Source organism: Macrotis lagotis, chromosome 1, assembly GCF_037893015.1.
Source record: "Macrotis lagotis isolate mMagLag1 chromosome 1, bilby.v1.9.chrom.fasta, whole genome shotgun sequence".
Classification (NCBI taxonomy): Eukaryota; Metazoa; Chordata; class Mammalia; order Peramelemorphia; family Peramelidae; genus Macrotis; species Macrotis lagotis.
The window spans coordinates 758058486-758072934 of NC_133658.1; the positions used below are offsets into that span (position 1 = coordinate 758058486).

The following is a 14449-nucleotide window of genomic DNA, read 5'->3' on the forward strand; positions in this document are numbered from 1 at the left end:
ATTGTTTTTTGAATTTTATAATTTTTACCCCAATCTTGCTTCCCTCCCCCCATACCCCACAGAAGGTGGTCTGATAGTCTTTACATTGTTTCCATGCTATACACTGATCAAAATTGAATGTATTGAAAGAGAAATCATATCTTTAAGGAAAAAATATGAGATAGCAAAATGATAAGATACCTTTTATTAAAAATTTAAATTAAAGGTAATAGTCTTTGGTCTTTGTTTAAACTCCGCAATTCTTTCTTTGAATAGATGCTATTCATTGCAGATACTCCAAAATTGTCCCTGATTGTTGCACTGATGAAATGAGTAAGTCCATCAAGGTTGATCATCACCCCCATGTAGCTGTTAGGATGTACAGTGTTCTTCTGGTTCTGCTCATCTCACTCAGCATCCGTTCATGCAAATCCTTCCAGGCTTCTCTGAATTCCCATCCTATAGGGAATTTTGAAGAGTTAAGAAACTAATCTCTATTCTGAGTTTTATTTTTTTGGTTAAATTTTGAGTCAGTCAATTAGTTTTACTTTGCTTATTTTTAATACTTTATTAACACTCATTGAGCATGTATGATTGTGTGTGTGCATGTAAAATAGACTCTATCAGAAACCATATAGTGGTTATTCACAATTTAGATTCAGTGTAAGGAAAAGAGAAAAGAAGAAGGAATGATAGAATTTTTTTGAAAAGATTTGTATAGACTGTGCAATACAGAGGTCAGTAATATAGAATACTGAGTAATTGCTTCTGGACAATGTATCTGAAAATAGTCCAAGCTAGGTCTCCTAGACAACTTTTTTGATTTTCTCTGGAGCTATGAGTTTATCTGTTAATACTCTCTTTAACTCAGGCAGATCCTATCCCATTTATGACTTTTCTTTTGGTATAATTCTTTTCCATGTCCCACCATAAGTCTTCCTTTCAGGGATTGATCTGTAGTGCCGGAGATCCTCCTCCAAATTATGGAGCTATCAGTACAGCCACATCTGCTATCCATCTATTATTCAGTACTCTCTAAAAAGATTATATATTTTTTTCAGTCAACAAAAGTCTCACCCTACCACCCCAGCCCATATTGAAAACTAAAGAAAAACAAACTACATTACAAACATATGTGGTCAATCAAAACAAATTTCCATATTGTCCATGTTTAGTTTTTTTTTTTTATTTATTTAAGTCAGTGGGGTTAAGAGTGACTTGCCCAAGGCCATGCAGCTAGGCAATTAAGTGTCTAAGGCCAGATTTGAACTCAGATCCTCCTGATTCCAGGGCTGGTGCTCTCTATCCACTGTCCCACCTAGCTGCCCCCCTTGTCTATGTTTAAATTAAAAAAAGTGTCATTCTGCATTCTAAGACCTTTACCTTTCTGTCAGGAGATGGGAGGCATGTTTCATAATTAATATTCTGGAGTCATGGTTGGTCATTACACTGATAAGTGTACTTCTTTTGAAGTTATTATGCCTTCATCATATTACGGTCATTTTATAAATTGTTCCATAGATTCTGTTCATTTCACTGCATCTGTTCACATGAATATTACCATGTTTCTCTGAAACCATTCCTTTTATCATTTCTTATAACACAATAGCTTTCCATCACATTTATATGCCATAATTTGTTCATCTCTTCTCCAATAATTGTTTTGCTTAGGACTAATCTCTCTTCAAACCTACCCTCCCTTTAATTCCCCTCCCTTTTCCCCATTGAAGGAAATGTTATTTCTGTATTTAATTGTGTGTGTGTGTGTGTGTGTGTGTGTGTGTGTGTGTGTGTGTGTGTGTGTATTCTTTCTTCCTTCCTTTAATCAGTTTAGATGAAAGTGAGGTTGAAGTGTCACCTGCTCTCCCCACTCTCTCCTCTTGTAGATATCTACTTGTGTAGCCTAATTATGTGGGATAATTTTCCCTACCTTCCTTTTCCTTCCTCCCTTCCCCAGTATATTTTTCCCCTTCTTTCCATTCTTTTCTTAAGATTTTCAAGATATAACAGATCCCAGGCCTTGTCTAATTAGACTCCTTCTAGGGCTCCTAAAGACAATAGGACAATATATCTTCTCATATTTGAAAATACACAGTTAATCCTTTAGTTCCTTATCATTGTTTATTCATGTTTACCTCTTTATTTTTCTCTTAATCCTGTGTTTGAACTTCAGAGTTTCTATACAACTACTCTTTTAGACAGAAATACTTGTAAATCCTCAATTTCATTAAAAGTTTATTATTCCCCCTGTGGCATTGTACTAAATTTTGCTTGTAAGTTTTTCTTGGCTGAAAATTTATATTCATTACCTTCTGTAATATTTTCTTACAAATTTTTCTTTCCTGTAAAGTGACAGCTATTAAATGTTTTGTGCTCCTGACCATGGCTCCTTGGTACTTGAATTCTTTCTGGCTGCTTTGAGTATTTTTTCTTTAAACTTGGAAGCTCTGGATTTTGGCTATAATGTTCCTAGGAGTTTTCATTTGAGGGTTTCTTTCAGGACTAGTTCAGGATGATACTTCTCTTCTAGTTCTAAGTAAAAAGTTGAGTTTTTAAAGATTTCCTGAAATATGATATTTTGGTTCTTTTTATGATCCTGGCATTCAGATAGTCCAATAATTCTTAATTTTTTTTCCCCCACGATCTATTTTCCAGGTCAGAAGTTTTTTTAATATAAGACAATTTAACTTTTATTCTATATCTTAAATCTTTTTTTGACTTTATTTTAATATATCTTGTTGTCTTATGGTGTCATTGACTTCTCTTTGGAGCATTCTAATTTGCAGGGAGTTTGTTATTTGGGCCTGGTTTTGTACTCATTGTGTTAAACTGTTACTTTCTTTTCCAGTTTTTCCTTCTATAGTTCTCATTTCTTTTCCATTTTTTTTACCACTCTTATTGTATTACAAAAATTTTTAGGGTGGCTAGGTGGGCCGGTGGATAGAGCACTGGCCCTGGAGTCAGGAGTACCTGAGTTCAAATGTGGCCTCAGACACACACTTAATAATTACCTAGCTGTGTGGTCTTGGGCAAGCCACTTAACCCCATTGCCTTGCAAAAAGTAAAAAAAAAAAATTATCTCTAAAAAAACCCATACAACTCTTGCTTCATCTTTTCCAATTCTAATTGTGTCCAAGCTATGTTTTGATCTGAAACATTTCTTATTGATGTTTTGGATTTATTCTCTTCTGCATTTGTGTCTTGAGTGATAACTTTTTATAATGGGATTCTTTAATTTGTTTACCTAGTTTTCTAAGGCATCTTCCTTGCTTGAAACTTGATGTTTGTGTTGGGCTCTGCCACATTTCTGGAGGGTAGGTCTTGGTTAGTACTGTTACTGCATTCTTGGGTGTTGAATGTTGTGATTTCTAGGATCTCGGGGAAAACCTGAAGTTCTTCAAGTTTTCACTACTCTCAAAGTGGTCTGTTCTAGGGCAACATCTGATTGCTCCCCACTCTTACCTCCATCCCCTATTCCTACCCCATTCAAATCTGAAAGTTTCTGACTTGAGTGTTGGTCAGAGCAACTATAGACTGCTGTTGGACCTAGTCAACTAGGAATTTATTCTGGATCAACATGACGGAACTGCAGGCTCTGCTTTGGTCTTGGATTCCTGCCCTTCTTATTCTACTATAGGCTGGATTAGATCTTGGAATTGAGATAATTCTCTGCTCTGAGAATTTGAGCAAGACAATTGCTAATTGCTTCTGAGTTTCCTTCTTTTTCAGTATACTACCCAGCCCCACCCCACCCCCACACAGGATATTATTCTTGTACTCAGTTTCCTTTCGTTTTTCTGCCCTTGATCTGTGACTCATATAGTAGGTAAAAATACAGCCAGTTGGAACCAGTCTCAGTTGTGGTACCTCAGTATAGATCTGGGATTTCTCTTACTTTGCTGTATACCCTTCCTGGGCATTGGAGTGTTTCATGCTTGGTATGCTCCTAATGGTATGCTCCATTCCCAATTTAAAAGAACTCTCTGTCTCTTTATACCCACCCAGGGTTCTACAAAGGATTCATGGTGACTTTTTCTGTATTGCCTCATCAGGCCTGGATTGGTACATTTTCTAGATTTGTTATGGGGTTTTGTGGATGGGAGCTTGGCTGTACTGTTTCTTGCTACTCTTTCATCTTAGCTTTACTATCCTATTATCCTTTACTCTTCTTATATGACTTCTTTGCTAGACAGTTATCATTACTTGGAGACTGCAAACTAAGCTCACCATACATATCTTCATTGCCTTTTGAATATTTCCTTTGGAATTTTGATTCTAGGAGATTGTGGTATTCCATGCTTTGTAGCCATATAGTATTACTGGAAGACATGGTATAAAAGAAGATGAGTTTGCATTGGGGAGAAGCTTAGGATCATTGAATATGCCTTATAGTTTCCAAAATGCTAACTGACCCAAATTTCTTTTCCTATTCAACTCTGGGTCCAGCTCATTGTTCATCTATAGGGTCTGTCCATGGCATTTAATGAAGCAGTTCTATCCATCTGCATATAATATATGAATAATATGTAATTTTCATCTAGTTAGACTTTCCTGTGTGAAATATTAGGGTAATTTCTTTTGAGTAATGTAGAACCAAGAGATTCAGTAGTGTCCTTGGATTTGATGGGGCCAGCGCAAAATGATCAGCAATAGAAATTGGAGAACCTCTCTGTCTGTAGGGAATTTCTCATTCTTTTAAACTCTTAATGAAAATCCTTCATGACAATGATAAAGACCATTGGTGAATGTGTACCCTAAGTGATGTTGATAATCTGAAGATCGTTTAGCAGAGTTACCTCTCCTGTAATCAAGACCTTAACATATGCACGAGAGACGCTTTATTGGAGGAAAACCTCCATAGCAAAATTTTTTATTAGTCAAATGCCTTAAAGTCAGAAGAGAACATAATGAGATTTTTGTTTACTTTTCAATTAATTGTGTGACTTTAAGATATGGGTTGCTAGATAGTATTTTTTGCAAAACCTTGCTTGTTTCATTCTTGTATTGTCTTCAATATTTATATAATCATTCTAATAAAGACTTTGTATAGTTGAGAAAGTAGGCATATAGATCAGTGTTTATTTATGACCGCTTGATTTTTTTAAAAGAAAGAATACAGACTATGATTCCCCCCCCCCATTATATTTGGTTTTCTTATTTCCCTATTTCAAATACTTTGAAACTGCTGATCTAGTTAAGCTTCTCTTTCTGCATTGTTTTTCCTCTTTTTAAAAAATTTATTTAAGGCAATAGAGTTAAGTGACTTGCCAAGGTCACACAGCTTGGTAATTATTAAGTGTCTGAGACCGGATTTGAACCCAGGTACTCCTGACTCCAGGGCCAGTGCTTTATCCACTATGCCACCTAGCCGCCCCTCACATTGTTTTTCTTTAGAGTAGTTCTCACATTTTCATGATGGTCATCAAGAATTGAGATACTGAGTTCAAATGTTTTAGTTTCACTGTCATTGATAAAGTAAATGGAATTTATTACAGGAATATTTATTTTTTCCCTGAACTCTAATCTTTAATGTCAGTTAGGTGCTATGGTAGACAGACTGCTGAAACTGGAGTCAGGAACACCTGAGTTCAAATTCTGCTATAGATATTAGTTGTGTGACCTGAGAAAGTCATTTAACCTTTCTTTGTTTCTGTTCTTCTTTAGCAAAATGGGGGGGGGGGAGGAGTGAATAATAATATCTTAGGGTTGTTGTGAGGATAAAATGAGATAACATTTGTAAAGCATTTTGCATACCTTAAAGCACTATTATATAAATGTCATCTGTTATTTTCAGCTGCCTATAGTGCATACAAACTGGCTGTTCTTTCTGATACTCAGCATGTACAGAACCAGAATTTCTTGTTTTTTTCTCCCAGACTCACTCTTCTGAATTTTCTTGTGACTCTCAAGGATTCCCACCATCTTTATAATCTCCCAGGTTTGCAACTTGTGTGCCATTCTTAACTCTTCATCTCATATATCCAATAATTTGCCAAGTTTTGTTTTTATTTTTGCATTATTGCTTTATTCCACATTATTGCATTATGTATTGCCTCTTTTCTATCATATTCTATTTCTATTTCAGAGCCACCACTCTGGTTCAGGCCCATATTTTCTCTTGCTTGTACTATTATGGTAGTTTTCTCGTTAATTTCTTCCTATGTTTAGTCTCATTACTTTAATCTCTTCTTAATATAGTTGCCAAAGTGGTTTTCCTCAAGTGTAGGTCTTAACATATGTCATTCTTCTATTCAACAAATTCCAGTGACTATCATTCTGAGAATCAGATGTGAACTCCAAATTTTGCTTTTTAAAACTCAACATAATTTGATGCCAACCTAATTTTCCAGCTTTATAATGTGCACTTAATAGTACAGTCATACCACCTCCTTCAATGGTCTTCTCACACAATACCAAGTATTCCATTTCTGTGCCTTTGCACTGGAATATTCCCCCCCCACCCTTCTCTTTCATGTATTGGAATCCCTGATATCCCTCAAGACTCAGCCTAAATGCCACTTTCTGCTTAAGACCTTGTCTGGTTTTTCCCAGCTGCTAGTGCTCCCTTTTGTTTTTTGATATGTATACTTGTAGAAACATGCTTGTTATCTCCCCATATAGATTGCAACTTTCTTGAGGTCAGACCATTTTTAGATCTGTAAAGTTAAGCTCAGAGGCTGGCTCATATTAGGAGTGTAATTAAAAGTTTCTGGCTACCTCCATGCCAAGCCATTTCTACTATTTTCCACTGGGGCCATCATTATCTAGCCTTTCCTTATCAGAAAATGGGACCCTGACCCTGGAACCCCTTTGGGCCTTGATAGGCTAGCTTTCATAGCACTTCACCTCATGCTATCTTTTCTCTTCTCTACTTGGACCATAATTTCTACTCCCATCCTATGAGAAAATTGGACTCTGCCCTTGAAACATTCCCCATTCTCTTTTCTAATTCCCTTTTTTTCTTCGTAGAATGTACTCTGTTTGAGTTCAGGGCCATCTTGCTTGCTCACATTTATGTATTCAGCACTTATCTCAGGACCTGGCACACAGTACACATTTAGCACTCTATTCTATCTTTGAATTTTCTTAGAGTGATTTGGCTTAATTAGGCTTTACATTGTATTATCCTCTATTGCTTCTTGTTTTGTGAGTTGATACTGCTCATACTTTCCACCATCCTCCATAATAAGGTTTAGAGATAAGTGGTAAAATTGGGGAAGTAGGGTATATATAACCACAAAAGTGGTGTTTTTAGGCATGAGCATGTCTGCCTTGATGCAATCCCTTGTAGGATGCAAATGGACTCTCTTTCTTTGACTCTCTCAAATGAAAAAAAAACCATAAAGGCACCTTCAAGTGATTGGGTGTTGGGAGCTATCATATGTTGCAATGAATAAACAGAAGAATCTTGCTTGAACCTAGAGTGGAAGAATATTTCCAGCTAATTTTTTAAGATTAAAGTGGAAATTACAGATTTGATTAGTCAGTGATGCTGAAATTTGGCATTGGAGCTTTTGACATACATTTTCACAGTTCATGTCACTAAACCAATTTGCATTTGGGAAAATGCCAAAGTATGACAGGAATGCAGTGAGGTAGGGGGGAAATGAGGTAGAAGACAGGTTTGTTTGTTTTTTTAACACCCAAACTGACACAAAAGTAGAAAAGGGGACTGTTTTAGAGAAATGTCCCTCTTATCCTTTCCCTTGAATGTCTGAGAACTTTATTAAGTGAATTGGGCACAATGAGCCTAAAATGAGAATAATACACATCTGATATGAATGGGAAGAAGAAAAACAAAAAAGTGTTGTTTTCCAGCTTTATTAAAGACTATTAGTTTAAATACATCTTCCCTTTTAATTTTCTTTATTCATTTTTTTCCTCATTTGATAATACGGAAGAGAAATTAAGGGAAATATAAATGAGAATGGAGGTAGAAGTTTTCTGAAGTTTAAATTTGTGCCACTGTTTAAAATAAAAATAGTGCATTCCTATTAGATATGTCCAGTATTCAAAGTAGAAAGCCCTTACTCAGTGTCACCCTTCTCAGCACATTCAAGGCTAACATATCATCCCAATGGTTTCTTGACTTGTTACTTTTCTTGGTGAGAGGTAGATTAGGAACGAGTAGCTAGATTTTAAAGTTCACAAAGTGCTTCACAATATCGAATTTATCTTCACAACAGCCGTAGGAGGTAGTTGCTATTATTGCTTCCATTTATAGATGAAGATACTGAAGTAGAAAGAGGTTAAATGACTTGCCCAGGGTTAAAAAGCTAGTCAGTGTCTAAGGCAGGATTTGAACTCTGGTGTTCCTGCCAAACAGGTTCCAGTGCTCTAGTTATTTCACCAAGTAGCTGCCTTTTTAGATAGGAAGAAGGGAGTTAAGAAGTATTTGAAGATGGAAATAGAAGACAAGGCATTGAGTCCTTTTTTATATTTTGGACAGGTTGGAAGCATTCCTTGAGAGGTAGTAGTTAAGTTTAGAGTCTGACCTAAATGCAGTCCAGCTCAATTTAGAATTCTCAGGCCCTAGAGATACCACATCTTCAGACACATGTTGAGGCTGTTTAGGTTTTTTTGCCCAAATACCTTCATTTTCCTTATTGTTTCCTTTCCCTATCGCTTATGTTAGGAAGCAATTTAGAACTGTGGTGAGCAGACATAGGAGTGACTTTATCATTGTAACTAATTGTTGCTTGGGTCAAGAACATATTTCTTCAGGAGGCCTCCTCAGTGAAAGCATCCTGGAAAAACCTTGGGAAAGATACTAGTCAGGACAGATTGAGTGTCTGCCTGCTCAGAAGTGTAAGCCATACGGAGCACATGGCACCTGTGCCACACAGTCTGTACTGGCTGCCCACTGTTTCCAAAACAGTGATTCTTGTACTTTAGGTGCATTGCACATTTAGTATGCAAATATCTGATTATTTTGACAATAAAAAGAACAGCAAGACAGTTGACTAGGGTTTCTAAGTGAACCCTGTGTGGCCTGGGGATATCTTGGCCCTTAAATTAGCCTCTTTAAAAAGGAAACAACACCCATGCCTTTGTCTTCTACCAAGGATTTGGCAGAGATGCTTCCAGTGGGGAAATCCTTTTTGTTTCAGGTCTTCACTGGACTTAAATCATTCTGTCTTAGTAACCTGCTTTTGAGAGAATAAGTGTCTTCTAGCTTTAGTACAATACTGTTTACACTTATGTCCTTTCAAATAATTATTCTCTCTCATATTGAAATTTCATTTTATTAAGTGAACACACAATAATTGGGTTTTCCCCTTCTATAATTTTGCCAAGAGAATTTGCTTTAAAGTTGTTATTTCTCATTTTCTCTTTTTTTATTTTCCCTTCATTCTCTCATGTTTCCAATTTATTTCTCATTATTTGGTGTTTCCAGACTATTTTTATCAATCATTAAAGGTGTGCTTTGTTGAAATTAGTGAGCATGTTAGAGGGTGTCATCCAAAGACTAGACTGAGAATTTCTGGATGAGGGAAGTTTTCTTATTGAATCCTCAGACCACAGTCCTATAAGTGAGGAACTCCATTGAAAAACTTGAGCAGACATCTAAATCTGGTTAATGTTCAGTTGTTTTAAGTAGGCTATCCAGGTAGGTTTAAATATTCTTTTCTGCTTCTCTGTTTATGTATACATTTGTCTATCAGAGAATGGGAAAGAAAAAGAGAGAAGAGAGCCTATTCTAATATTTCTCATTGTTAGCAAACTGTTCTAGAATCTTGATTTTTACTTTTAAAAAACTTTTGAAACAATTTTGTCTGGTTTTGGGTAAGATAGTATAGCATAAAACATGGCCTCACCCAGGGAACTGGTCATTGCATTTGAGATCTAGTTTTTGTTCTTGTCATTTTCTAAATATCTTTTAGCCTCAGTTTGTTTATATACAGAATGGGGGTAGTTACCTGGTCTAACTCACAATGGTAGAAATGAGGATTAACTGAGAGAATAGGAAAAAAACATTGTTACCTTGTAAAACTCTAAAAATGTAGGATATTTTTATTTTGAGTTTTTGTTATCACTTTGGGTTGTGGGTTGGCCTATTTCACAGCTCTTGTTATAGGCTTAGTTCTTGATCTTGGGCTTCTAGTTTTTTCATTGAATATTTTACATGTTTAGAGGACTGGATATATACAGAGAAAATATATTTCCATTTGTTAAGTTTATGCTTGATTTTTTTATTTCTTAGGATAGGTGGGCAAGCCCTCTGATGTTCCCTTTTACTCCTACCTGTTGGTCAAAATATAGATAATTCCAATGCCCTATTTGAAGATTTCAACTAATGTCCAGAGACTTGGGAATAACATATCAATTTCTGAAGCCTGTGCTTGAATTTTAGTTTTGTTTTAATTAATCTGAGATTGATTAGATCCTTGATGACTTGCTAATGTTTCAGAACAGTCTGGGACCTGGATTGTGGTACTGGATCCTATGAAGCCTGGTGGGCCTTATAATATGACGGCAGAGCACATCATCAAGAAGGAAAGCTACAGCCAGACAGTGCATGATGTCTTATTTGGTGATGTTTGGCTGTGCAGTGGCCAAAGCAACATGGAGATGTCAGTTTCCCAGGTAACTCACCTATAGATCAGTGTCTTACAATCCCTGGTATTTATTCTGGTTTATTCCCCTTGGGCAAAAGATATTCAGCAAAAAGTCCAGGATAGAGAATGTTAGAGGGCAGAGGAAGGTTTGGATTTAAAATGAGCCTTTTTTCCCCTGCCCTCTGCTATGTTGGAATATTTGGTGAGGGACATATAATAGAAATAAGAACATTTAGATTCTGTTTTATTGCTAAATCACTGACTCATCTTTTGATATTGTCATTCTAAAGTTGAGATTGAGATACAAATTAAAGATGATCTTTGAGACTTAATTCCCAGATGGGCATCTTTTGAAATGTAGAGGTATTTCATAACAAAAGGTCTTCTATGTCAGTGGTGGTTTTTCTCCATTTTTTATACTTTGATATTTCCCTGTCATTTCCTGCTGTATTTCCTCATTTTAATCTTGCTTGACCTTTTGGATCTTGATATTAATTTTGAATCTTTTTCTTTATCTCTATTTTATTGTATGAGTTCTAATTGCTTATTAAGCTACTCTGAAGAAAAACATGAAAAGTCTGAATTTTGGAAGAAAAGAACAAAATTATCTATCTATATACATATATAATATATACATATATGTATATATATATACATATATATGGAGAGAGAGAGAGAGAGAGAGAGAGAGAGAGACTCAAAGGGGAAAGAGCACAGGGACATATATTGGCATATATTCATAATATAGCAAAGCACTCTGAGAGTAAGGCCTTTAGCCTAGTAGACCTGAGGGAACATGTTTTTAGATAGCAAATACACATGAAAAAAATTAGCAAACCTTTTGGTAATAATTTTAGTTAACACTTAAATAGAGCTTTAAGTTTGCAAATTGCTTTACGATTTTTATTCTAGAAAATGGTTGTTCTCAAGTTCTGGTGTTCTATACTTCTTAGTTCAATTTCCAGCAAAGGAAACCAGCCTAGAACAAAAGAGAGATAGCACCTGACAAGAGAGTGACTCTGCTTTTGATGTCCAGGTTTGCACTAAACTCCTTTCTTTTAGGTAGCTGATTTAAAATTGCATAGGGAAATTCAATGTAGCTTTATTTTCATGAGGAATGAGGGTTCTTGTACCATAGCAACTCCTTAGGAAGTAATGGAAAATTGTAAACTAAAAAGAGAATATAGACAAAAGGTTACCAAAATACTGTACACTGTAGGTTGTCTTTTGGCTAAGTAGTGCAAGTTAAATTGTTTGCAATATTTGAATATGCCAATGCCAGTTAAATATGGGTTAGCCTAACCTTTTTGTTTGTTGTTTAGAGCTTGACTTGGTATTATCAAATACATTCTGAACAAGACTTGTTGGATTACATTTGGCAAGTTTTAGCACTTGATTGGCACTCATTTATTTTGTAAAGTAGGAAGGAATTAATGGACTTCCTCTATTAAGCAAAATACTTGGGTAATTTTTCATCTACTCTAACTCCTATCTTCCCATTATGATATTTTATTTTGTTTTTGCTGCTTTCTCTACCTCTATGCCTCTATTTTGTTTCTATATTCAGAAAGTTATCTTAAGCCATCATTTTTCTTTTATTAAATCTTCAACAGTATCCATTCTTTTCATCAAACACTTGTATTGCCTGTTGCAGTTTCTAATTCAATTAACCACTTCTTGTTTGTGATAGCAATGTCACAGAATCATCTAAATGCTTTAAAAAATTCACTTTTCCTTCAATCTTATTAGGATCTCATATTAAATTCATAATTTTTGTCTTACATGCCTTCATAGGCAATTTCATATCTAATTTATTTCTTTTTAGTTTCTACTGATGCAAAGAATTATGGATATAGAAAATTTATGATCAGAAACAAATTCTTTAATCTTTAATGCTGTTAAATCTTGTTACAGGGTGGAAGGCTCTTTTCTCTTGAGATGTAATTAACTCCTGTTGTTTCATTGTTAAATTTAAATTTGTATCCTGTCTCCTCATTCCCAACCCCCAACTTTCAACCTCTTACCTAGTTTCAACCATATGGGGGGGGGATTTCCTCTTTTGCCCTCAGTGGCCAGATAATGGGCAAGGCTATAAAATCTGAGCTGGACCTCTGCTAGGTCAGATCTCTGGCCCAGTCAGTTCTCCCTGACAGTCTTTCTTCTTTTTTCTCTTTCTCTGTCTCCCAAGCACTCTCAACTAGCCTTTTGTTAGTCACCCTATCCCAAAAAAGCCTGTTGTTTCTCTGGAAGGAGAAAAAATGTTAATCTGTTCACTCTGCAATATTTTACAACAAATCCTGAGCATTTTTAAAATCCAAGGGAGCATGTTAATTCCTTTGTCTTTCAGTAAACCTCAATTTCTATCTTTAATTGGTGACCCCAAATCCCATTGGCAGCATACTACTTCCTACTTTACTTTTCTCAGGTTTGGATTCTTTTATTTAAGTAGATAGAAGCAAAAATGGTAGTTATACTTAGTGTTAGGAAACATAGTTTTATACAGAAGTGGAAAATAGTACTTTACTTAATGCTTTAATTACAGTTCACCGTTTGTACAAAATGGCATGGACTAGATCTGCTTTTATCTCTATAATCATATTCTTAATAGCAGTCTATGCCAAGAGGATCCCATTTTGAGCCAGACTGGATTCCCATTAATAAGGGAGAAACATACAATTTCTGCCTATATTATTTTTCTCTGTTTAGTTAGGCTAAGTCTGTAGTTGCTGCAGGATAAGGAAATAAGACTTAGTTCTGTGTGTGTGTGTGTGTGTGTGTGTGTGTTTAATTGTTAACTTTTGTTTAACCTGTTCTCATGAAAAATGAGCAACATTCTACGTGGTGACAGACCTGAAAACCAGGTTTAAAATTTGTGCTGCTTCTTCCTAACAGTCTCTGGAGTTTTTTCCCTTTTGAAGTAACAGAGAATTGAGAAGATTCTCAGCTCCTCCTTCCACCACACCCCCGCCCAGTCCTACGAGGTAGAATTTCTGCTATTACCTACCACCCTTTACATTCAAATGAAGAAAATGGCAGATTGTAGCTCATCTTGTTGTTAGGGTGAGGTGGAATTTTTATATTTGGTGTTATTTATAACACTGAGTGAGAAATGTATAAATGGAAACATGTTTAAATGTCCATCTGTTGTCTCCTAAAGTCAGAGAGGGTCTTAGGAGTTGAATCTTCCCAGTTAAGTTCCGAAAAAAAGATGTTTATTTCCTTTGTTAGTCCTGAAAATCTTTTTGATAGCTATCTCAGCAATTTCCTCATCCTCATTTTATAGATTTGAGACCTAGAGGGCAGGATTGAAGATACTGGGTTATTGTTAAAAAAGAAAATTCAGGAATGATCTAGTTATATTCATTTGAACCCTTCTTGCTAGTGCCACAGTAGGAAATAATTTATAGTTTTAAATACCATTGACCAAACCTAAAGCTTCCTCTGTAACTCATTAGCTTCCCTCTTCTTCTCCTCCCTGCCTTTCCCTCTCTTTTACACACACACACACACACACACACACACACACACACACACACACACACACACACACACACACACACACACACACACTCTCTTTCACCCTGAACTCCCCACACAGACCCCTGCCTAGATTCTCCATGGAAATCGATTCTTGATGTTTCCTCATTAATTCAAGAATGTGGTATAAAGGTTACAAAATGAACACAGGAGAGCAGCTGCTTTGATGGTGAACAGGGTCCTATCCCTAGAGATATAGTGGTGCTTTCTTGCTGCTGCAGTGGCGTTAATGACATCAAATACCTTGGTATTCATTTACATCCTCATTTAAATACTTGGTAGAAAAATAATTACACTGAGGTATTTGATGAGATGAAATCTGATCTCAGCAGATGGAATAGGCTTCCTCTTTCATCAGCAGGGAAACTAAGTGT

At 35.9% G+C, this 14449-nt stretch overlaps 1 protein-coding gene across 3 annotated transcripts in view; it reads left to right on the forward strand.

Annotated features, from left to right (window-relative positions):
- SIAE (sialic acid acetylesterase) overlaps positions 1–14449 on the forward strand; it is a 49805-nt gene that overhangs the window by 15752 nt on the left and 19604 nt on the right. For all 3 annotated transcript variants that reach the window (XM_074216423.1, XM_074216424.1, XM_074216425.1), the window contains exon 3: positions 10391–10566. In XM_074216423.1, the coding sequence (XP_074072524.1) occupies positions 10391–10566 (176 nt within the window). The remainder of the gene's footprint in view (positions 1–10390; positions 10567–14449) is intronic.